Source organism: Cajanus cajan, chromosome 8 (assembly GCF_000230855.2).
Source record: "Cajanus cajan strain Asha chromosome 8, NIPB_CcT2T_4, whole genome shotgun sequence".
NCBI classification, from domain to species: Eukaryota; Viridiplantae; Streptophyta; class Magnoliopsida; order Fabales; family Fabaceae; genus Cajanus; species Cajanus cajan.
In genome coordinates, this window is record NC_138524.1 from 29,215,991 (window position 1) to 29,239,564 (window position 23,574).

At 30.7% G+C, this 23,574-nt stretch overlaps 2 protein-coding genes across 2 annotated transcripts; one reads left to right on the top strand and one right to left on the bottom strand.

Annotated features, from left to right (window-relative positions):
* The first annotated feature begins 8,018 nt into the window (after window positions 1-8,018).
* LOC109795782 (HAD superfamily, subfamily IIIB acid phosphatase) lies at window positions 8,019-13,705 on the top strand. Its single transcript, XM_020355322.3, has 3 exons — window positions 8,019-8,634; window positions 11,535-11,744; window positions 13,413-13,705. Exons 1-3 carry the CDS (start codon window positions 8,267-8,269, stop codon window positions 13,588-13,590), a joined length of 756 nt encoding a protein of 251 aa, XP_020210911.2. The 5' UTR covers window positions 8,019-8,266; the 3' UTR covers window positions 13,591-13,705.
* A 4,020-nt stretch (window positions 13,706-17,725) lies between these two features.
* On the bottom strand, window positions 17,726-22,674 carry LOC145950385 (uncharacterized). Its single transcript, XM_083061474.1, has 3 exons — window positions 22,475-22,674; window positions 22,153-22,389; window positions 17,726-17,743 (listed from the first exon to the last, which is right to left on the bottom strand). The coding sequence occupies exons 1-3, from the start codon at window positions 22,646-22,648 to the stop codon at window positions 17,726-17,728; spliced, it is 429 nt and encodes a 142-aa protein (XP_082917600.1). The 5' UTR covers window positions 22,649-22,674.
* Window positions 22,675-23,574: the final 900 nt, after the last annotated feature.

A 23,574-nucleotide genomic window follows, 5' to 3' on the forward strand; every position in this document is an offset into this window, starting at 1 on the left:
TGTTGAAAGCTGCTTTTAAGTTGTAAGTTGTCTTAAAGTTGTTTAGTTGCTCTAAAGTTGTTGAAGTTGATATTTTGATGACTAAAGTTGTCTATTGTTGTAAAGTTGTAAAGCTGTCTATTGTTGTAAAGTTGAAAAGTTGGGGACATATGGTAAAGATATATGTCCTATGTTGAGATACATAGTACTAAGGTGATAAGTTAAAAGTTGTTTTAAAGTTGAATCCCTCAGTACTGTGTGGACGACATGGAAGTAGTCGATCCATGTCATGGTTTAATGACCAATTTAAGTAAGGTATCTAGTTAGAGATGTAGCCTTTGACTAGGTACTGGAGGGTGCGTGGTACTTGGAGGATAGTGGGTGGGCTAACTCCATATGTGGATTGGTGATGCTAGTCAAGGTCGTGGTAGGCTCATACCCAAACCCTTCTATCCTAACAGTAGTACTGGACCTCCGAGTCTAAGTGGCACACCCGAGTAATCGCCTATTGTTGTCTATACCTGGTTCTCTTCGGAGTTCCTAATGATGCCCTATACCTGACCTGGTTGAGATAGGTCAAACGTTGGATTCGGTAGGGTTTATGCCACCTAGACTGCTCAACCTCAATTGTTGGAGATCTCCGAGTTGTATATGTGTGACGACGCATTAGTTGATGTTGCATGGGCTGTTGCATTCAAGTTGTATATAATGTTGTATGAATGAGTTGATAGTGGAGCTATTGTGATAAATACAATGTGATTGTGTTGTGATGATGAGTTGTTGATCACTAGGAAAAAAGGAGAAGTTTTCAAAGTTGTTCATCCCATTGTGTGGATTGAGATAGTCATGGTACTCTAAGAGCCCAATTTGTTTAAAAACCCTCATTGGAAAGTTGTCCCTAGGAGTGGATGATGTGTTGTTCTCCTTTAGGACTTAGTTGGTCCTGTGTGTGGGCAAGGTCGAGACACACATGTATGAAGCGACCACGGTATAGGGGTTAGGCCGAGCTATACTGATTACAAGTGGTCAACTTGAGTAAAGTACGATGTGTTGAAAATGTTGTTGATATTAAATGATGTTGTATATCTATTGTTGTAGGTGTTGTGTTGCTTTAAAGTTGCAAGTTGAAAGTAGAATTCTATTGATGTTTATTATATGTTGATACTATTTTCTTTATGATTATTATTATGAGCTTACCCTAGCATGTTTTCCCTTGTGGTTGGGGCTGCGATGACCATACCTTGGTATGCGAGCAGATCAGGTTTAGGTGCTCTGCTGAACTAGGTGAGCTTCTTTTTGGTTGGGACTCAAGAGGAGGGCTGATGTTATATTTAGTTGATTGGTAGCATTCGACTACCTAGTTGTTGTATAGGGTATTATTCCATACTTTCAGTTATATCTATTATGAGACTTTTTAGTTGTGTATTCTCATTATATATAATTGTTTAGTAGTGATATTTTATTTTATACTTGTATCTGGACGCTATAGACAGTGTGAGACCTGGCGGGTTTTTACATGATGTTTATTATGGATGTATGTGTGTTAGTACTTTGCATATGTCTTATATGTGTTATACATGGATGAGATATATTCTCACTCTTTGCTTTTGTGTTGTTGTATTGTTTGGACTTATTGCCGTTTACATGAGTAGATCATGTACATGAAGATGAGTAGGGTGGAGGAGAAGCCTAGTGCTTCATTTGCCTTTTAGGGTCCTTAGTTTGATAGTGTGACATTGAGGCATTAAGAGTTTTATGTTTTCTTAGTTGTAGTTAAAGTTATTTTACACATGATGATTTATATTTTTCTTTCAGAAGTTTTGTATAAAAGGTTGTTTGTGTCTTATTTTTGGACTTTTGATGTTATTTAATTATCTTTTGTGAAGTGGATTTGTTTCAAGTATTGTGAACCCTTTAACTATGAAGTCATATTTATATATTTTATAATATCTTTAATTAATTTGTTTTTTATTTTAGAAGTCTTTATTTATAATATTTTGGGGTAGAAGGGTGTCACATTTAGTGATATTAGAGAAGGTCGGTTCACCCAACCAATGTGTTATATGTGTTCACTATGTTTCTTTGTGTACTTTGATTTTACGATGATGTTTGTGTTGTTTTTAACCTTGTGTACTTAACTAGAAACATTATGGTGGGAAGGAACAACGGTGCGGTAGTTGATGCCTTGCAAGCAATAGCTCAAGTGTTGGGGAACATAAATGTTGTTGGGACCAACTAGTTGTCTAGGTTTCAAAAGAACGATTTTCTTACCTTCAGAGATGGATATGATCTATATGGAGCTATAGAGTGGATCTTTGGGGTGGAGAAGATCTTTCAAGCTATGAAATGCCTTAATGCTCAAAAGGTATCATTTGTTGCCTTCAAGTTGTATGAAGATGTTGGATTTTAGTGGTAGAACACTTTGTAGAAAATGATGGAAGAAGGAACTCTAGTTAACTGGGATAACTTCAAAAGGATTTTCCTAGAGAAGTACTTCCCTTTGAAGCAAAGCTATACTTTTAAAGCAAGCGATAAAAAAGAGCCATCAAGATACAAACTTTTATAATTGTAATCATTACTTCATACTCTATGTTAAGAGATCTCCACTTATACATTTTGTAAACACTCTTGTAATAGGAAAAATAAGTGAGAAACTTCCTCGGTGGAAGCTCCTAGTTAAGGACAGATTATGGTAACCATAATAGTTGTTAATACAAAACCCTGATTCTGTAAAAAACCTTCCCTACTCAAATTTGGTGTTCAAAAATGTAGGAAGGACTAAAGATATTCAACTAGTTGGACTCATAGCAGGTGGTTGTGACTTCGGGTACCCCAACAAGTTGTTGAGGAAGAAGTTTTAGTAGGTTGTTAAGTCTAAAACACAAATAGTAGGTGGTTGTGTTGTGTGGGTTTGAACCCAGCATGGAGTCAGTGGTGTAATTAAAATAATTGTTATTGATATAGTGAAAAAATCTCACAGTGCGTGAGAACTAGATGTAGCCTAATTTTGGGTGAACCAAACATAAATCTCCATTTGCAATCTCTCTTTCCCTATCTCCTTTAATTGTTGCAATTGTTTATTGCAATATATATATATATATATATATATATATATATATATATATATATATATATATATATTAACTTCATGTTTTATTGTTGTCTAAACATTTGATTAAAGGAAATTCTAAAGAAAAGACTAAGTTTAAATCACTCAGAAGCATCAACTTTTAAAAAACAATTTTATTCTAAACTTCTCAAAAGCAAACTTTGAAGTAACTAAGTTTTTAAAACACTCACAAGCACCATATTTTAAGTAACTGATTTTCATAAAGAATTGATTTTTTAGAAAAACAACAATTCAAATCTCCCTTCTTGTTGCCTAACATTTACTTCACATTATTGAGAGAGATCCAATTTTTTTTAAAAAAATTATATATAATTTTGAGATAAAATTTTATATTATTTTATATTACTGTTAAAAATAAAATTATGTCTTATATATTTCTTTTTTATATCTAAATATAAATCGGTGATATGATTTTAAATTCCTTTTATTCTTATTATTACTTTTTTTAATATATTATATTCATTAAAAAGTAAAATATGTTTTTGGTCATCTCTTTAAAAAAAAATTTAATTTGATTTTAATCCTTCAAAATTTTGTCCTATTTTGATCATTCTAACATGTGGAGATAAATCACTTTTTATCCTCAAATTTATTTATATAATACTTTATAATAAATGATAGTATAAAAATAAATAAAAATATAAAATATAATGTATCTATTTTATATTTGTTAACATTGTGTTGCATTTTTAATGTAATAAAATGTCATTTTTAATTAAATTATGTATCTATTTTTATGCTATGAATATTTATAAAAAAGTAAAATACAATAAAATACTAATGTTTTATTATTAAACAAACCTATAATAATATCATTAGATATCATTTATATCCACTCAATTTATATATATATAAAGCATTGCAATTTGCAACTGAAAATTTAGAAAATTTAGAATGTTACAGATATTATTAAGTTTCTCTCATATAAAGTGAATCTCGTATCTTTGATGATGGAATGTGAATTGCATAGGTATCTCCATGCTGTCTCTAGCTTCTCATTAGTCAAAAGTATTGCATCAATTAGATCTCCAACATCCATTATCCAACAAATCTTATTCTCCATTTTATTCGCAAAATTAATGTGAAGAATCACAACTTTGAATGGTTTTGGGATCATTTTCTCTCTCCCACGCATGATTTTTTTTTTTTTTTGTTTTTTTAATGAAATAATCACCTATTGCAAATGTCTCTCGTCAACAATGTCCTGCATGAGTATTCTCTCACTTAACCATGATTATAAATGGTCATCTAGCATGTTGTTCAAATTACTTCTGCATTATGGGACAAAGTAGCAAAAGGTCTACGTGATTCATGTTATGTCTTAGTGTGAGGGTTCTTGGAACGACATGAGTTCTACTCTACATGAATATAAGACTCGGTTTTAGATGAAAAAAAATATTTTAGGGACCTAAAATTAAGGTTTGGACAACTTTATACTTGGACTGGCTCTAATAATAGGAATAATCATAGACAAACACCTATTTATATATTATTTCTAAAATGTATCTTTATATTACGCTGTATTTATATACGAATTTTGATACCCTTATACATTCATAATATAATTATCTTTGCCGATAAAATATATAATAAAAAAAAAAAACCCTTGTGAAAAGATGAATCAATATATGGTATGGATAAAGGGTATTTTGTAGGTCTCTTCTACAAAGACAATGCAATGATGCCTTCAAACTTTTTCCTTTGCCCCCACAATTTCAGTTGGGGAAGCTGCCAAACCCACATGTTTGTTGTTTTTCGGTGATAAGTGTGTGACAAAATTAAGTCTCATCATTGTCCTTGTATGTCGAAAATATCAAATGATCTAAAGTTTCAAGATAATATACTGTCTTAAAAGAGTTATATACATACTTATAGATTAGGATATTGACAAGTTCTTAATTCAGAGAAGAGATAACCGAAAGAAAAATTAGAATAGTCCACCTTACTCCTATTAATTCTCGTTATTTATAGAAAAGAGATATTAATTATTGTGACAAAAGTTATAAATAATTAATTTTAAAATGCTTAATCATTTAAAATTAATTAAAACTACAATAATTAGATTATTATATTTCATTAAAATTGATTAATTAGACTTTAAAAACATTAAATTAATAAAATAAAAATTTAAATTTAAATTCAAAATAGTTTTATAAATAAATTGAATTTCTTCAAATATCTCAAAAATCTTATTTTAAAGATTGTGAAAAAATTTCAATAAACACATTTCTACCTTATTATTGTGTTTTCCTTTGTAGTATATATATATATATATATATATATATATATATATATATATATATATATATATATATAATGTAAAAAGTGTATATAATACTTTAGAATAAAATAATACAAATAAAAGAGTATATATAAATTGCTTAAATCTACATGTGTGTGTATTGTATGACTTTCTCTTCCTATTAGGGATGGCAACGGGGCGGGGCGGGTACGGGTTTTATGATACCCGTCCCCGTCCCCGCGAGTCAAATCTATCCTCGTCCCCGTCCCCGTACTCGCCGGGTATGTGGTTTTCATCCCCATCCCCGTCCCTGTCGGGTATCGGGTATACCCGTACCCGTATCCGTACCCGTCAATTTTTTTATTTTTTATTTTTTGTAAAAAAATAATATTTTTAAATTATTTTTTTTATTATATTATAATTATAATTAAGTTATTTTTCTATCTCATATTATAATAAATAATCACACATAAAAATATTAAATTTTTTTTAATATAATTAAATTAAAAGTGAGTATTAAATTAAAAATAGAAACGGGGACGGGTACGGGTACGGGTACGGGGCGGGTAAGTACATACCCGTACCCGATTTAATATATCGGGTTTTACCCGTACCCGGTCAAACCGGGTATTCCCCATCAAAGTCGGGACGGGTTCGGGTATTACCCGCGGGTACGGATATATTTGTCATCCCTACTTCCTATAATGCCTATGAATATATAATAGTAGAAGGATCTCTCTTTTCATATGTGATTCTTAAACAAAAAAATTGTTACTTCAAGACATTCTTTTAGACAAACTCTTTTTAATTAGTTAAAATTTATTTAAAAATATAAAAATTAGTGGATCACACACTTTATTTAATGATCCACTCTTTTGACTTTATGATTCTCAATAAATTTTAATTAATAAAAGGGAGTGCATTGAGAAAAAGGGTTACTATAACTCTTTTTCTTAATTTTTTTTCTTCCAATCCTATATCATTCATGTGCACCTACTTTATGCAACTATTAAATTCTTGCATTTTATCCCTTTCATCCCTAGATTTTTCATATGTAGCTATTGGTTAGCATTTTATTTATTTATAAATAAACTAAACAATTTTTAACAAGTGATAGATTTGTGATAAACTTGTTGACAATTAATACGACATTTAAACCCACATGAGCTGCATTCACGATAACGGTACCTTGTAAAATACATAAACTTGTTGACCATGCGTTTAACAAGGTTGCATTATTTTTCTATCACGCGTCATACAAATCAAATAGGAACAAGTAATTAATATTCCACAGTTGTACACGACTATACAAAAAAAAAAATTATTTGCTACATTTTATGTTTAATATTTATTAATCATTTAGAATAAAAAAAATATTGAAAAACGCATAAAAATATATTAATAATAAAAATATCGTATTTTTCAAACTCAAACCACTCAATTCTAATCCCAAGCGTGTGGTTCAGAGATAGGAATTGATCCACGCTTAAGCAAGATCAGGGGTTCGAATTCTTCGAATTCTGCCTTATGTATGCAACCGCGTTAAATTTTGGGGCCAACTATCTCACCCTTTGAGGTGCCTCCAACTTAGCGAGGAGATTAGTCACGGCGGTAGATACTCTAAGGACGAAAAAAAAACCACTCAATTCTTCTTTATCATTTTTGAATGGAACTGCATTTTTTAAAACTTCAAGACAACTAACAGATGGGAACAATTTCTTGTTAATTAAGTACTTGTGAACAATTTTGTTATAATTTAATTAGAATGCATTCACACTATCAATATTTATTAAATATCATGAATTATTATGTAAGTCAATTGTGTTGATTTTGAATAATTATTCTAAAAATTATTTCTAATTTTTTATTGATTGAGATGACAAAGTAAAAGAATTTATATATCAAAATTAATTTCTTTAAGTTATATGGAAATCTATAGTTAAATAACAAACATGAAAAAATTCCAATAATTAAATTCTAATAAGCATGTTAAAATATAAAATTTAATTAAAAAAATACACGTTATCATTCAATTACATATACGTATAGTAAATTATATGATCTTTTATAATATTTATTTTTATAATTATACATAAAATAATTTTCAATTAATTAACAATATAATTCTTTTATACTTAGAATTAATTATTTTTATTATATTATATTATAATTTAAAATTTACAATAATTAGTTGTCAGCAATATATAATAAATATTTATAGGTTTCAATTAAAATATTATTATAATACTAAAAATTGTTTATAGGTACTTAATTAACAAGAAATTGTACTCATTCGTCCGTTGTCTTGAAGTTTTAAAAATGCAGTTAGATTAAAAAAAATGATAAGAATTGAGGGGTTTGAGTTTGAATACACACACGCGTTAGTTGTCACAATATTTTTGTTAAAAAATAAAATATTTAATTATTAATATATTTTTTATGTATTTTTCAATAATTTTTATTCTAATTGATTAATGAAACCGTTAAAATAAATATAAATATTACACGTAAAATGTAGCAAATAATTTATTTGTATAGTCGTGTACAACTGCGCGATGGTAAAATTTGTAATGAGTAATGAGTTTGGGGTGGTGTGTGTATAAAGTAAGATCTGATTGGCGGAGAAGAGTGAAACCGCGTCAGCCACGACCCCATCGAAGTGGGTCCCACTGCCACGTCACGACACGAATCCCTTTTCCCCAAACGCCACCGTCCAACCAAACGGACGGAATATTCCAAAACTCCGTCACGTCCCAAACATACAAAACCCAAGGTTACTGTTACACGCAGAAACGCATTTTTTCTTTCTCTCCATTCTCATTTTCATATTCTTCCTTCCTTACATTACATTACATTTCCCCTCCCCCTCCCTCGCTCATCGCTCAGGAGGGGGGGAACAAACAAACACCGCACACATGATTCGTTTCTTTTTCTTCCTTTCTCTCTTCTTCTTCTTCTTCTTCTTCTCGTTTTCCCTCGCCCACGAGGATTGCTCGGAGGCGGCGGCGGCGGAGGAGGTGCGGCTTGGGTGCGGCGCGTGGCGCGTGGCGGGGGAGGCGAACAACCTGGGCGCGTGGAAGAGCGTTCCGGCGGAGTGCGCGGAGTACGTGAAGGAGTACATGAGGGGGAAGGGGTACGTGGCGGATCTGGAAATGGTCTCTAAGGAGGCCGGGGAGTTCGCCAAGAGTGTGGAGCTGGCTGCAGACGGAAAGGACGCCTGGATTTTCGACGTCGATGAGACGCTCCTCTCCAATCTCCCCTATTATGCAGCGCACGGATACGGGTCATTTTTTTTAATCTCACACACACCTATCTTTCAATATTACAATATTGTTGTTTGTTAAATTTTGAGAATAAGGAGAAAAAATTTAAATAAAATAAAAAAAAAAAATCAATTCATATTCTAAAAATTATATACTCATTTCTGAATTATACGTACCGGACAAACAAAGTTTTATATCTTTACATCATGAAAAGAAATAAATGTTTTATATAGTATATATGGTTTTTATTAGTATAAAGTCTTCTGAGAGATAATCAAAAGCAAAACATTCAAGATTTAGACCCCATGTAGAAATATGTTTGTGTTATGTACAGTGCTTTATCGTTATGGAAATTTTCGGTGTTCTTGAATTTTGAAACTATATCTTATGAGTCTGTTCTTTGAAATTATTTGTTGAAGTTAGTATATTTTTTAAATAACAACACATATGATATTTAAGATATAATTTGAGAATTAAAAATGAGTAAAAGATTAAGGGGGGTGTATTGGATTATGATTTTAAAGGACTTTTTTAGTGAAAAAAAATCCTGCGGATTTTAAAAGACTTTGCAGGATTTTCACGACTTTTAAGATTTTGCAGGATTCTACAAGATTTAAAATTAGGATTTTAATGGATTCTACAAGACTTTTAAATCAGGATTTTAATGGATTCTGTGGGATTTTGTGGAGTTTTGACATTTGATAAGATTTAAAAAAAAATTCATACATTCAAATTTAAAAAGAGTCAAAGATAAAAATAATTAAAAAAACAATAATGTCTAGATAAATAATAATAATAATTCTCCATAATATTCTATCATCTTTTTATAGTATCCACTATCAATTGTAACAATTCATCGGAATCCTCCTTGGTCCAAGCTTCATAGTTTTCTTTCTCTTTTCCTTTTTCTTTATTATTTCCATGTAAAATAATATATGTTGAAAACCAGTTATATAAATAATTATAGATAAGAGACAAAATCAATAAAATTATATTATTATTTTTAGAAGCACACCAATTATACAAGATCGAATATATCTTGGCTATCCAAATGGATCAAATATCTCAATCATTATAACAAAAATGTAAAAAAGAAAATATAGAAACAAAAGATAATTTTTTATATAAAAAAAATTAGTATATTCGATACTGAGAAAATATTTAGATATATAATCTTTTTATATAAATGGAAGTATTTAGATATAGAGAATATATATATATATATATATATATATATATATATATATTAGTTATATATTATATGATAATTTTTAATGATATTTATAAATGTAAATTATTCTAACAAATATTTTAAAAATATTTTATTTTTTTAAAAATAAGCTAATAAAGGCATAAATTCTAAACCCTAAAAAATTAGATACTACAATGTCTTATGTTAATTTTCTTTTTTAAAAATATAAAAAAATCTTAATTTCACAATATAAAAATAAAAAAAAATCATAGTAAAAAAATATAAAATAATTGTTGAGTCATAAAAGGAGGGATAAGAGTAACAAATTCAAGGGAATGAGAGAGTTCATAGTTTTTATGCTGAGAGGGTTCTTCCCCCAACTAAGATCCATTTTCATCTCATTCTACTCACAGAAACCCTAACAAATTCATCTTATATATATATATATATATATATATATATATATATATATATAGATTATGATATCAATTTCATCTTTCACCTTTTTCTTTTCTTGATGTGTGTTATAAAAAAATTACCACTTAAAAGTTAAAATTTCAAGCATTTTTTTTTTTGTTATATAAAGGAACAAATTCAACTACATAAAATAAAATAAAGCAAGTCAATTAAAGAGAACAAACAGAAAAATAGAGCAACTCAATGACACTATCATTTACATATCAGAGTTTCACAAAATAGGAGAATGGGATGAGAGCGGTACTGCAATATTATATATGAGCAATGAATAATAGTATAATATTATTAGTAGAGAAAAAATAGAGAAGACAGGAGCATAGAAAAAAAAAAAGATGAAAAACTCACTTGAAAATTATTGAAACACTTGAAAAATCACTTCAAACAATCCTTCAAAATCCGTTGGGTTTGGATGGGATTGTTTTATGATTCTGGTATTTATAGATAACACTAGAAAGTCCTTCAAAATCCCTCTCACACAACAATCCTTTAAAATCCTTATATTTTTGAATACCAATGGATTATTTTTAAGTTGTAAAAAATCTCAAACGAATACCAGTGGATTTTAATGGACTCTTTAAAAAATCTTGAAAATCCAGATTGAATACCACTGGATTGTTTTTAAGTGACATAAAATCCTGATTGAATACCAATGGACTTTTTTACTCAAAAAAAGTCTTTTAAAATCCTATGAAATCCTAAACCAATACACCCCCTAAGTCTTATTTAATTGTTGACATTGTATTAATAATTTGTTCACTTTTAAGAATGTACAAATAATGTTATCTTATACTAAGGAAGCTTAATGTTCATTTGAAAATTTGAGTGGAGGTGAGTGTCATTTAAGAAGAACCGAGAGGAATTCAATGCAATTTTCCCTTTTTTCTATTGGGTTATCACATGTTTTTCTCGCTCTTTTCTCTCTCCTTTCATCCACCCAAAATGGAGGATAAGTTTGTCAGTTTATTTACAATTAACTATTGTAACACTTTTTTTTTTCTTTTCAATCGTCTGTAGTTCTGTTTGTATAGCGTTGGAGTTGAATTAGAGTTTAATTTTAATACCAAAATAGGTTTTAAGCTAAAAGTTCTGTAGTGATCTTTTGGAGGGGTTAATCAGGTGTGCATTTTTTTTTTCCGTCCTGTAAATATTCCCTTAAGGAATGAACATGGTGTATTGTTCTGTATATATCATGCTAAATTGAGTTATTTCTCTTTCTTCCTAGCATTAACGTTTGTTTGCATGTGCTTGCAGGTTAGAAGTTTTTGATCACGAGAAGTTTAATGATTGGGTGGAACAGGGTTTAGCCCCGGCCATTGAACCCAGTTTAAAGCTCTATGAAGATGTTTTGAATTTGGGGTTCAAGGTTATACTACTGACTGGGCGGAGTGAAAGGCACAGGAGTGTTACTGTAGATAATTTGATCAATGCTGGGTTTAAGGATTGGCACCAGCTCATATTAAGGTAATTCCTAAAACGTATTTGCTAACTTTTGGACAGCAAATGAAGTTTGTATAAAATAAATGCTGAAAGATTGGAATATATGTGTATGTTCTACAACAGTTCTGTGTTAAATGATTGCCATAATTTAATACTTTTTGTGATGCGGATAAATCTTGTTTTGTGTCTCGCATATTTAAGCTCAGAATAACCTGAAACGATTACACAATATTACCATTTCCTTTTATGGTTTAATAGTTTATTAATTATGAATATAGGGTCTCTGCAACTGTTCTGTGTCCTATCATGTTTAATGCTATTTATATCACCATGGATAAAACTAAAGCAATGTTGTCTCGTTCACGAATCTGAGCTGATCCTAAGCTAGCAAGAAAAGGCTTTTGTAGTTGTTCCTGTATACAGTAATTTGAAAATTTTCATGCTACTTCCTTATCATGGTTTTCCTTAGTTTCAATGCAGATAGTTTTTCTACAGTGTTAATGGTAGGTATCGTTTTTAGTTTCTTGTACACCATACAAAATCCAAGTGAACAACACCATGTCAGAATAAAATTGGCGCATCTTGTTAATGAATTGATGCTGTTGTTGGATGACTTTTCAGAAAGCTATTGAATGACTATTATTTTTGAGTTAGATGATCATATATTTCTCTAAATATATTTCGGGAACCAATGTTAAAGTTTATCAATTAATTTTAAGGATATATAGTCTCAATTATTTTAAGGACAACAAATTTGTGTCCTAGCATAGCCATATTATATCACATTCTATCTGTTGTCTGCATATTTTTGTTTTTGTACAATAGAATTATATCCACATCATGCTTTTTGGGCCAGGATGCTGACAATACAAATCAGCCATGTTTCTTGATCATAGGATTGAGTTAATTTATTAATCATTAAATTTTCACATTGTTTGATGACATGACATCACTTAAATGACATGATGTAATGATAAAAATTAAAATATTACACATAAAAGATCTTCACTTATATCCATTTTAACGAGTGATTAGTGTTTATTTTATTAGTAAATCTTATTTGAATATCTTTTTAATCCCCAAATATTATGTTATTAAATGTCACATTATTTAAATATAAGTAAACAATAAAACTTAATGATTAATGGATGTGAATATGATATAAGGACTAAAATTTTGTATTTTTAAAATTAAAAGGATTAAATATCTCTATTTCAAGATTGAGGGACTAAAATTGTTGATGGATGAAAGTGCAATTTAATCTTCTATATAACATGCTAACTACATTAAAGTCCGTTTGTAGGGTACACTAACACAAGGCAATGTACTTAGATGGTTGTCTACTTATTACCGGTGACAACTACATTAAAGTCCATTTGTATTCATATCTTGTTCTTCATATCTTGGCACTAGTCAAGTGTGCCTGGTTGTAGCCCTATGGTTTGTGGTTGTTTATGTTTAAAGAATCTAACATCTCTGTTATCATCATTTTGAGTCATTAATTTTGATTTGTTCAACCAAATTAATTTACCCTCTTGCTATTTACTCTTCCTTTTTGTGCTGTATCTGCCAGTGTTTTCTTTGTACATGTAATCATATACTATTTTAGTATCACTATTCTTGAATTTTGCTCTCTGAAGTCACTTCTATTTTATGCTGATTTTTCTGAATCTGTTATTTTACTCTGTTCAGAACCCCAGATGATCAAGGGAAACGGGCTATACTCTACAAATCAGAGAAGAGGAGTGACATGGAGAAAGATGGATACAGAATTCTTGGAAATTCAGGTGACCAGTGGAGCGATTTATTAGGTTCTACAGTATCCGTTCGGTCCTTCAAGCTTCCAAATCCCATGTATTACATTCCTTAGCAATGTCTCATTTATTTGCAAATTGCTGTCTGAATTGTATATAATGAAAGTGTCTCAATTCATATACTGATTATTCATTGCAAATAATTCACACACTGTCTTTGAAGTTCTGATATATGCTGATTCAATTAAACTTGTGTTAAAACTCATAACATCTCTGAGTTGTAAACATTGTGCGTAGTTTTCTTCTCAATACTAATACACATAAGCACATACGACTGAATTATAAGCTATCAGTTGGTAGAATGACTTCGGATAGCCTTGAATTATGCACCAGCTTCCAAGACAGCCAAGAATTCTTGGTTTGCAGCTTTGAAGGAAAAAGACCAAACAATCATTTGGTATATCTCGAGTATGGCCATAGTTAAAGATTTCAGAGGAAGTTAACTTTGCTTCTCCCAACAAAGTATTTTTCATTCGTGTTGGGAATTATACCCTACTTAATATGCTAATGGGATCTGAATATCTATCAATTATTTTGTTAATACTTAGTAGAAAGTTAAATAATCTACTACCTGTTTAGATAAATTTATCTATAAATATTCTTACGAGCAGAAAATTAAAATATATATATATATATCTTTTTTAAGTTAAAATTAATTTATTTATAAGTTAAAAATAATTTATAGAGAAGCAGAGAATTTTATAAATTAGTTTATGCATAAGTTTATTTTAACTTTTGCATAAATTTATTTTATTTTTATTTCTTATTTTCTTTTTCTAAAAGTAATTTATAAAGAAGTTTATTTAAATAGTCTCTTAATGCTGATTTTGTTCTCCTTTTATAATACCATCCAATCAATATAATTTAAAATATAAATATGATCCATTGTAATCTAAATTTATTTGGAATGAATAATAAGTTCCGAGAAACCGAAAAGGCAAAAACAGGTATATAATCAGTAGAACGGATAAAATAGGTGGGTCCTGAATTCACAATGAATTAGAATATGTTTGAATACAAATTTATAAGTATTTTTTAAGAATTTTTCTATTTAAAATATTCTTTATTTTTAGTAGAGAAATTTTTAAAAATATTTCTAACTTATATTCAAATAAGCTCTTAATCTCACATGACCAAAACGTCATTTAAAAAAAAAAATTAAATGATTTGGAATTATGTTAACGGAGAACTTCGTGTTTGACTCCATTGATTAGAGATCAAACAAAAATTATGTATGGCAATTTTCTTTTGCAGTTTGCATGTTATGGGAGCAAAAGTTCCATGCTTGGTGGGATTGAAGGGACCAGTATGCATAGCTTACCATTCCTGAGTAGCTAACCTAAACTATCCCAGTTGTGTTGGGTTCAAAATAATGACTAGTTCATTCAAAGTCCATAGCCTTAAAGACTAATATCAGCCTTGTCTCTGAAACTTCTACTTTCTTTTCTTTTTTTTCATCTTTACTTAAAAGAGCATTTGTCACTATCCCAATTCACCCTTTAATAAAGATTGTATTTCAGCTCTTCCTTATGTCATCTTGTACTATCCTTTAGCATACTTCCATTATTGAGGACCACTATGGTGCCATAGCCTACACACCATGCTTTGGTACCATAGCCTCTATTCTCACTCTAGCATTTTGAGTTCTTGTCATATCAAAGTTGGTCCCTAATTGAACTTGCCTCTGAATTGGGAAAAAGATGCTCCATTTGGTGCTGTCAGCTGAGTAACTATAAAACCATAGAAGTGGAAGCATCTTTCTTGCAAAGTTATATTCAGATCAGCTGCTAATCTTGACTAGGTCTGTGCTTTTTTTCCTTTTGCTTTCTTTTTTTGACTCCTACCCTCGTTTTCCTGTTAGAAAAAATGACAAAATCTTTGGTCAAACTTATTCTACGGATAACATAGAGTTTTGTTTCCTATTTTTACTTTATGTTTCAATTTGATCTAAATTAAAAAAAAAATTTACTTTGATCCCTTAAAATGTTTTTCCTAGTCAAATTAATTTTGTCAGTTTTTTGCAATAACGATATCAATTTTTGTTGATATAACTTTTTCATAACTTATCATGTATCACTAAATTAATCAAATTACTTAGATAAATTGAATGAAAGATTAACTTAATCTAACATATATATTTTTAAGAAACTAAAGTAAAACCTTTCAAAACTTAGAAGGCTAAATTGAAAAATAATAAACAAATAGGGAACCAAAATTCTATTTCAACCATAAATCAATATATATCTATACATTTATACATCTATACAAATATATTATTTATATTAATATATATTAAAAAAATATCCTTTTTAATAACTCCTTGTTCTCCATATTTGATAGATATTATACTCTTTTATTATTAAAAAATTAAAAATACTAATGTTTTTATCAAATTAATTACCTTGAGGTTTAAGGACTAATCATAACACTTGTTGAACTAATATATTTTTATTACTTAATCTCATCTTTTATTTTATTTTTAATAAAAATATAAAGTGTCTCAATCTTACTAATATAAATTATAAAGAAAATAAACAGAAATATAACTATTTTTGGTCTCCACTTTTAATAAACAATTATATCTCTAAAAAGAAGCTTCTCATAATTATAACCACCTACAATCACTCTTAAATTATCTGTCTTTAATTTTTAAAATGCCTTTTTTCCTACTATATAATACAAATACCTAAGCATGAGAGAAGAAAAATAAACTTTTATTTTCTCATATTTTGAAATCAATTATTCTTAAATTAAGAAGAAATTTTATGACCTTCAACCATCACCGTTTTGTTTCTTTAGCGAAGAGTATGTTCATATTTTCTGTTGGTCAATAAAAAAATTATCATTAGTAAAACTTTTAAAGTATCTTTCAACCTTAAAATTTGTCCGTATCATTTGTATCATTAATCACTACATTTGAAATGTTGTGAAATTTGATGTTAATTGGAGTATCAAAGTTTTGTTTGTTTTTTTTTAAATTTCCATAAGTTAATGAAAGTGGGTATTTATAAATAATTTTTTGCCTTCAAGTCTTAAATGATGTGAGATTTTATAACATATCAATACAAGATAATTAGTATAAAAATTAACAAATTTATCATTCGTAATAATTTGTAATTAAATGATGATATAAATTTTTTTTATAATGAAATTATACAAGCTTCATTGTCTAATTATATTTGTCCATAATTACAATATCAGATTGCGACAAAGATGCAACTAGAACTGCAATGTAAAACCTTCTTGATAACGAAGTTATAAAAGTCAAAACTAGGTTAAAGATACATTCACAAATTAAACTATAATTTTTATGTAGGGTAATGAGAATTTTACAAAATATTTATGGGGTAGGGGTAATGGATAATACACTCGATCTGATGAAAATATTTTTGCTCTAAATAACACAAATCATTATCTCATTGTGAATTTTCACTTGGAAGATAAATTAAAGGTAAAGTTATAAAAATAATCCGACACAAAATTTTCCCCTTCTTTTTGGTTACTTTAATGTGCCCACTCATGTCCATCCTTTCACATGTATTTTGACTCCATCTTAGGGGACCATTACACGCAAAGACTATATAGCTATATGTTTTATAGCACTTTGAACTTTCTTTCGGTGAAGGAAGTCATGGGTTTGAAACACGACTATTTCTTAAACAGTGTAAGAAACACATCACCAAAGACTTTAGAGAAATTTCTCCAAAAATATTTTGATGAAAAAAAAAGAAAAAAAGATTGATATGAGTTTTTATTTATTTATTAAGTTTAAACTATTTTTTTTTTGTTGATAAAGATAGAAAAGATTACAAAGATAGTCGCGATGAGGATTGAACATAGGTCCTCATGCTTTTAACTACCTCAACTCTTTTCTACCCAACCACTAGATTAACCTAGTGGTTAAACTAGATTATATATAAGTTAGAATTAAGATTTTGGAGGATTTAATAGAAAGAAGTTTTAGTTTATATAAAAACTATTTTTAGTTTTCACAGAAGTTCATTATTTTTTTCTTATTGTTTTTGTTTCCTAAAGTATTTTTAAAAGAATTTATCCAAACTCTTATTCATAAATAATCTTTAGATAATGTTTATTCTTTGTCAATGCTACTGAAAGAGTTGGGAATAGGATTCCATTTTCTCGTTTTGGTTGTAATCTACTAACCGCAATCAGCGCAAGATGGCAACTAATTTAGAAAACAATTCTATCCTGCAAAATTAAAAGGAAAACCAAAGTGATAATGAAAAAATGCAGAAAAATAATTAAAAGATAAAATGTTAGAAACAGAGATAGAGAGCGAGATTTTGATATATATATATATATATATATATATATATATATATATATATATATATATATATATATATATATATATATATATATATTTTTTTTAATAAGAGCTAATTATATTTATTTTATTATTATAGATATTTTATAACATTCCGTTTAATGAGAGCACAAGGAAAATGTTTATTTAACATCTTTTTTTTTATTTATAAAATATAATATAGATATTTTATTAATAATTTTGATATTTTATTTTTTTAATGAGAGCTGATTATATTTATTTTATTATTATTTACTATATTGTGATAATTAAATATGTTGATTTTAGTAATTATTGGTAATTATATATATATATATATATATATATATATTTTGAAGTTTTATAATTAAAATTTATATTATTTAATTATTTATCAAATGAAGGAAGGGATTTTTGGGATAACTATGGTTGTCATTTTTTTAACTAAAGTGTTTAAGGGAGTTAAGTTTTAAAAAAAACAACAATAGGTGATTAGATTTCACGTTTTACATTTATTTCCCATACGCGTTTACATTTTAAAGTTCGAAGAACCTAAAGGAGGAAGAAACTATCCCGGAGTTGATCATCCATCTATTTTTGCTTAACAAGGTAAGGGGAGAGTGAGAAATTTCGCTCTAGGTGTAGGAATGTATGTTGAATAGTGAGATTAATCCTCAATCCTGTCTCTGTTGTATGTCTATGTGTGAGGATTTTTCCCAAATGTGTCTTTTTTGTCTTTGTGTCTCTTCAGATGTTCTAATCGGTGTAATTAATATGTTTCTATGAGTAGTATTTGTGTGTTTGGCTTGTAATTGTAGATTTTGGTATTCCTATGGGTTCCTATGGGAAACCTTAAGGGAATACATTGAGAGTTGTATGAAAGGATCGTTAGAAGATGTAATTATTTGAGTAAATTGTATTATTTTTAATGTTTATTGCATGATTTAGAACACTTTTTATTGATTGTATGAAGAGATTGATGATTTGGATGTAGAACACTTTCACAACATGCATGGTCTGGAACGACCACTCCTAGGAGCATGTTTACATAGAAATTTGAGGCGTAGAATGATTGTTCCAAATTGGGAACGGTCATTCCCCTTTCCTATACACTTATAAAAGTGTGCTAGTGGGTCCACTCTTCACACACCTCATTCTCTCCCCCTCTTTGACTCTCTTCAAGTCACTCTGAGTGAAATAAACTCATTGTAGTGCCTGATTCAAAGATCTCTGGTCCTTTTGGCAGAGATTTTGAAGTTTTCCTAGTATAAAATTTTGAGTGATAATGAGGTTCTTGTAGAGCGAGGGGTTTGCCAAAAAGCACCACTATACGACTTTACGAGAAGGTCACTATTTTCTCCTTATTTATTTATTTATTGATATAGTTGTATGCTTAGACTAGGAATCATGTAGATAATAAAGTAATATGTATGCAGTAGAGTAGGAATAATATAGACATTAAATACTATGTATGCTTAATAAATAGGGGTAAAAACTTAATTACGCTGTCATAATGCTAAAATTGTCATAGGGTACCGAATTCAAGCATTATGGGATGCCTAACACCTTCCACACACGTAACCGACCTCTGAACCCGACTTTGGCTATGAAGGCCAAAGTCGAATTTGTGAAAACAATTTTCTTTTTTCGATGTTTTGTGTAAAATATCGGCGGCGACTCCTTCGAATCATTTTCAAAACCATCAGACAGAGGATTAGTTCAGTCTTCGAGCAATCCAAAGCTGATGTGATTTTTCAAATGAATGTCTAAACCATCTGTTAGTCAAGGTCAAAAAATTTTTTGGGTTCCGACAAGCACTATTCACTAGTACACAAAGGGTCTTTTACGTCGGGTATTTTGAGCCTTTTACGTCGGAAAAGGTTCCGACGTTAATACGGGAGACGTAAATTTACGTCGCCTCTAAAATGCGACGTAAATTTACGTCGGACATTATCCCAGCCCAACGTAAAAAGGGACAAAAAGCATGCCATTATTTTACGTCGGACATGGCTTGTCCGACGTAAAATTATGGGTTTTTTTTAAAACGTTTATAAATTTTTGATATACCCAACACCTGCATATATATAGTCCAGAATACCAAATCTAAACCAGGCAGTCCAGAATAGAAATTCAAATTATATTTCAAAATTGAATGACAAAAAGAAAATAATATATAAATCTTAAAAAGCATAAATTATGACAATGTAAATCCTATTATTCTAAAAAAGCTATAAAACATATGTTTGTCAATGCTATCTAAGTAACTAAACTAACTAACTATCAAACTATAAACATAATATCTAACTAACTAAACTTAGAAATCTAACTATGATATACTTTGAAGAAAAAAAGTTGCCTATTGTTCTCTTATCTTGAGCATCTCATCTTCGGACAATGGAGATGGATCTTGAAAGACTTGAAACATTAATTTAAGTGTCATTAATATGCAATGTTAATTATCCTAAAGGTAAATATACTTAAATAAATTTTGATATGAATTACCTGCGCCCAAGAATCAATAATACCCGCAGAAACTATGACTCTCATCCAATACATGATGTAATAGCCACATTCAAACGAGTCTTGTTGCCTATTACACTAAAATGAGAAACAAATAACTATTATTTCCAAAGTCAATAAATTTAAATATTATTGAATATATGAATTAATTTGCTAACCTTAGGGTACATGAAATGCAATGACTTTGATGATCTGGCTCTTCCACTTAAAATATTAACTCCAGACACGATTCTAATTAATTGAAATAAAAACAAATGTTAGCCAATATATATAATTACAGTTTTAAAACATAATGAAAAAATTTAATTACCCTTGTAATTGGCATTTAATTTCGTGGCTTGGTTTTCGATGTAGTGAACAAAACCACACCACGGTGTATTCCTTAGGAATGATTACCATTAACTGTCAATGAGACCTACATTGTATGACAAACAAATTAGTTATAAAATTACCATGATTAAAAAACCAATTAAAAAACTAACCCGTCAATGTATGGAGCCATGTATATATCTCTTCTTGAGTCACTCATCCATGTTTGCATATATTGCTGGATCTGGACCTGAGTGTTTCCTGATTTTTGGATGGATTGAGGCTCAATAAATCCATATACTTCTGCTTGTGCATGCTCCACACTCAATTTTTCCATGTACCTAACACAAATAATTATTATAAGTTAAATGTAATTATTGTAAATTTAGACTCATAAAAGAAAATATGACTTACATGGCCCACAGCTGTATGATAGAAATATTTAACATGGAGTTTCCCCCAACAATCTCTAATGCATCAGGCATAGATATGTATAGTGGAACAGCAGCGCTATCAACTCCAAAAACTCTAATGTCCCACTGCAATTGAATTGGCTTCTTCTTTAATCGTGGTAATATGATTAGAAGCTTAGATATGGGATCATCCTCAGCTGCTGCGATATTAGCATCATCAACATGAGGTTCTCTCATGACCTCCTTACCACGATTGATAAAATCCTAAAGAAATAATCACAATTAGTTAAACAATAATAGAATTATAAGAATATAAAAGAGCAATAATATAATTACCTTTGCCCGTGCTGAAAGTGGCATGACCAAACGTTTTGGCCAAGCTAAGAATGTGCCGGTTGCCTGCCCCACTAGTTGAACCTCTGTATTGGGCAAAGGCACTAGAGCAGCAGCATCTTGAACTTGGTCAACTACAACCCGTGTCCAGTCTGGCTGTAGAGGGACACCATGGATGGTTGAGCCACCCTCAAATACTCGGCCAATAGCCACTAACCGTGGGGGGTCATCCTCAACATATAACTCACACTGGTTTGGTACATCAGTGTGAGTCTGATCTGGTGAGGGATCTGGAGCAGCACAACTCCCTTTAGTGCTGACTCGAACACCATCATGAGCAACTGCAGTCTGTTGCTGAGAACGAGCCAAAAGTTCAAACTTCTGTTCAAACTATTTTTGAATATTCTTCAATTTCTCTTCAAACTGCATCTCCAATCTCTGCTCCATTCTCTGCATAACCTCTTGACTGCAAGAGTCAACAGTGCTCCTCGATGATCGGGCACCAAAGAAATCTCGGTGGCTCCAAGAACCACCAACACCACGCACACGGCCTCCGTGCTCTGGCCTTCCTATGGCCGTTGTGAGGATATCATCCCGACCATCGGAAACAAATGAGCCCTGGGTGCTCTGCTCAACTAAACCCTCCTACAACATATTAATAATAAGTATACCCTAAACTACACTTATGAATTAAATGAGTTGAAATGAAGAGTCTTAGTTTGTATATTTTTACTTACTATTTTATTAGCAACGACCCTTGCAGACTCAGAAGTCATTTGCCCATCTGATTTTGTCCGGGCTGCTATCCACATCTCATGGCGGGGAGGTGACTCCACACGGTCAGTAGACTCAACCCCTGCTGCCTCTGCCCTAGCCTTCTTCATTTCTTTTTTTTTTCTTTCATATCCCCCTCTTGACAATAGATGGGGTGCATCATTCTTGGCCTGTCGTTCTTGGGCAGCTATTCTTTTAGCCTGCAATAATACAAAAAAAGAAAATGAGATTAATTAAAATATACCTTAAGTATTTGTGTCAATGTAAGAGTTATCAATAACTAACCTGCCACGAAGGGTCCAATCGAGTGGCACGAAATTGCATCCACTCCTCATCAGTGATCTGGTACTTTAGACAGGGAGTCTCATTTTGTCGCTCTCCAAATACATACTCCCGTGTCAAGAAAGTCTTGAAGTCTCTCCACCTGGTGGCCAGGGCAGATAACATCTTCCTCCTCATGACCTCAGTGTTGGGAATGTCAAAATTTTGCTATGAAAATAACAATTAATAAATAATGTATTTAAGTTATATAATATTCAAGGGATGTGAAAGTATATACCTGAATATCCTGCCACATGAGGTTCTTTTCAACCTCCTGAACGTCATCCCATGATGAAATGATAATAGAAACATGTGGTCGAGCTAGGACTCCCAAATATCTCTTAAACTTGGCAGCATTTGGGCCTGATGCCTTGCCAGAACGAGGATCCACCTCAACCGGTGTCCTCTCCTTGGCAATGCGTCCAGCCGTCAACCCAGACAATCGGGTGACAGATCTACCTTCCCTCCTTCCACTGCCAGACCCAGAATCCTCCATAATCCTGAAAAAATTAAACTTTCATTATTAAAACAATGAATTAACTGAATAGAAAAATAAAGTAAAAAAGATAATAACAATATAGCAACAAAATAACTAATAAAAAAACAAATAATACACAAACAGAAACCTATCTGGAACAGCCCATACTAAAATCAGAACGGGCCGTTCCAGATAAACAATTTACAATACAAAAAATTTAAGCAGAACGACCCGTTCTCCTTGCAGAACGGCCTGTACTGCATGCAACACGGGCCGTTCTGCAAGGAGAAGGGGTCGTTCTGCAAGGACAACGAGCCGTTCTGAAAGGAGAACGGGCCGTTCTGCAAGGAGCACGGGCCGTTCTGCAAGGAGCACGGGCCGTTCTGCAAGGAGAACGGGCTGTTCTGCAAGCAGAACGGGCCGTTCCAGATGAATAAATAGCAGAAAATAAAAAAAATTTGCGTAGACAAGAAACTAACCTCAAACGTGTAATGTGCAGACACTTAGAGAGTTACAAACGTCCAATGTAGAAACAAACGCACTGAGAGACTTAGAGATTGAGAGAAAAGGGATTATTAGTTTCTAA

Bases quoted from the DNA above. Each gene is read 5' to 3' on its own strand.
- LOC109795782 (XM_020355322.3), top strand. From the start codon at position 8,267: ATGATTCGTTTCTTTTTCTTCCTTTCTCTCTTCTTCTTCTTCTTCTTC. The intron at 8,635-11,534 runs GTCATTTTTTTT...ATGTGCTTGCAG, and splicing joins TATGCAGCGCACGGATACGG to GTTAGAAGTTTTTGATCACG. The intron at 11,745-13,412 runs GTAATTCCTAAA...TACTCTGTTCAG, and splicing joins TGGCACCAGCTCATATTAAG to AACCCCAGATGATCAAGGGA.
- LOC145950385 (XM_083061474.1), bottom strand. From the start codon at position 22,648: ATGAGGAGGAAGATGTTATCTGCCCTGGCCACCAGGTGGAGAGACTTC. The intron at 22,390-22,474 runs GTTAGTTATTGA...GTATTATTGCAG, and splicing joins GATTGGACCCTTCGTGGCAG to GCTAAAAGAATAGCTGCCCA.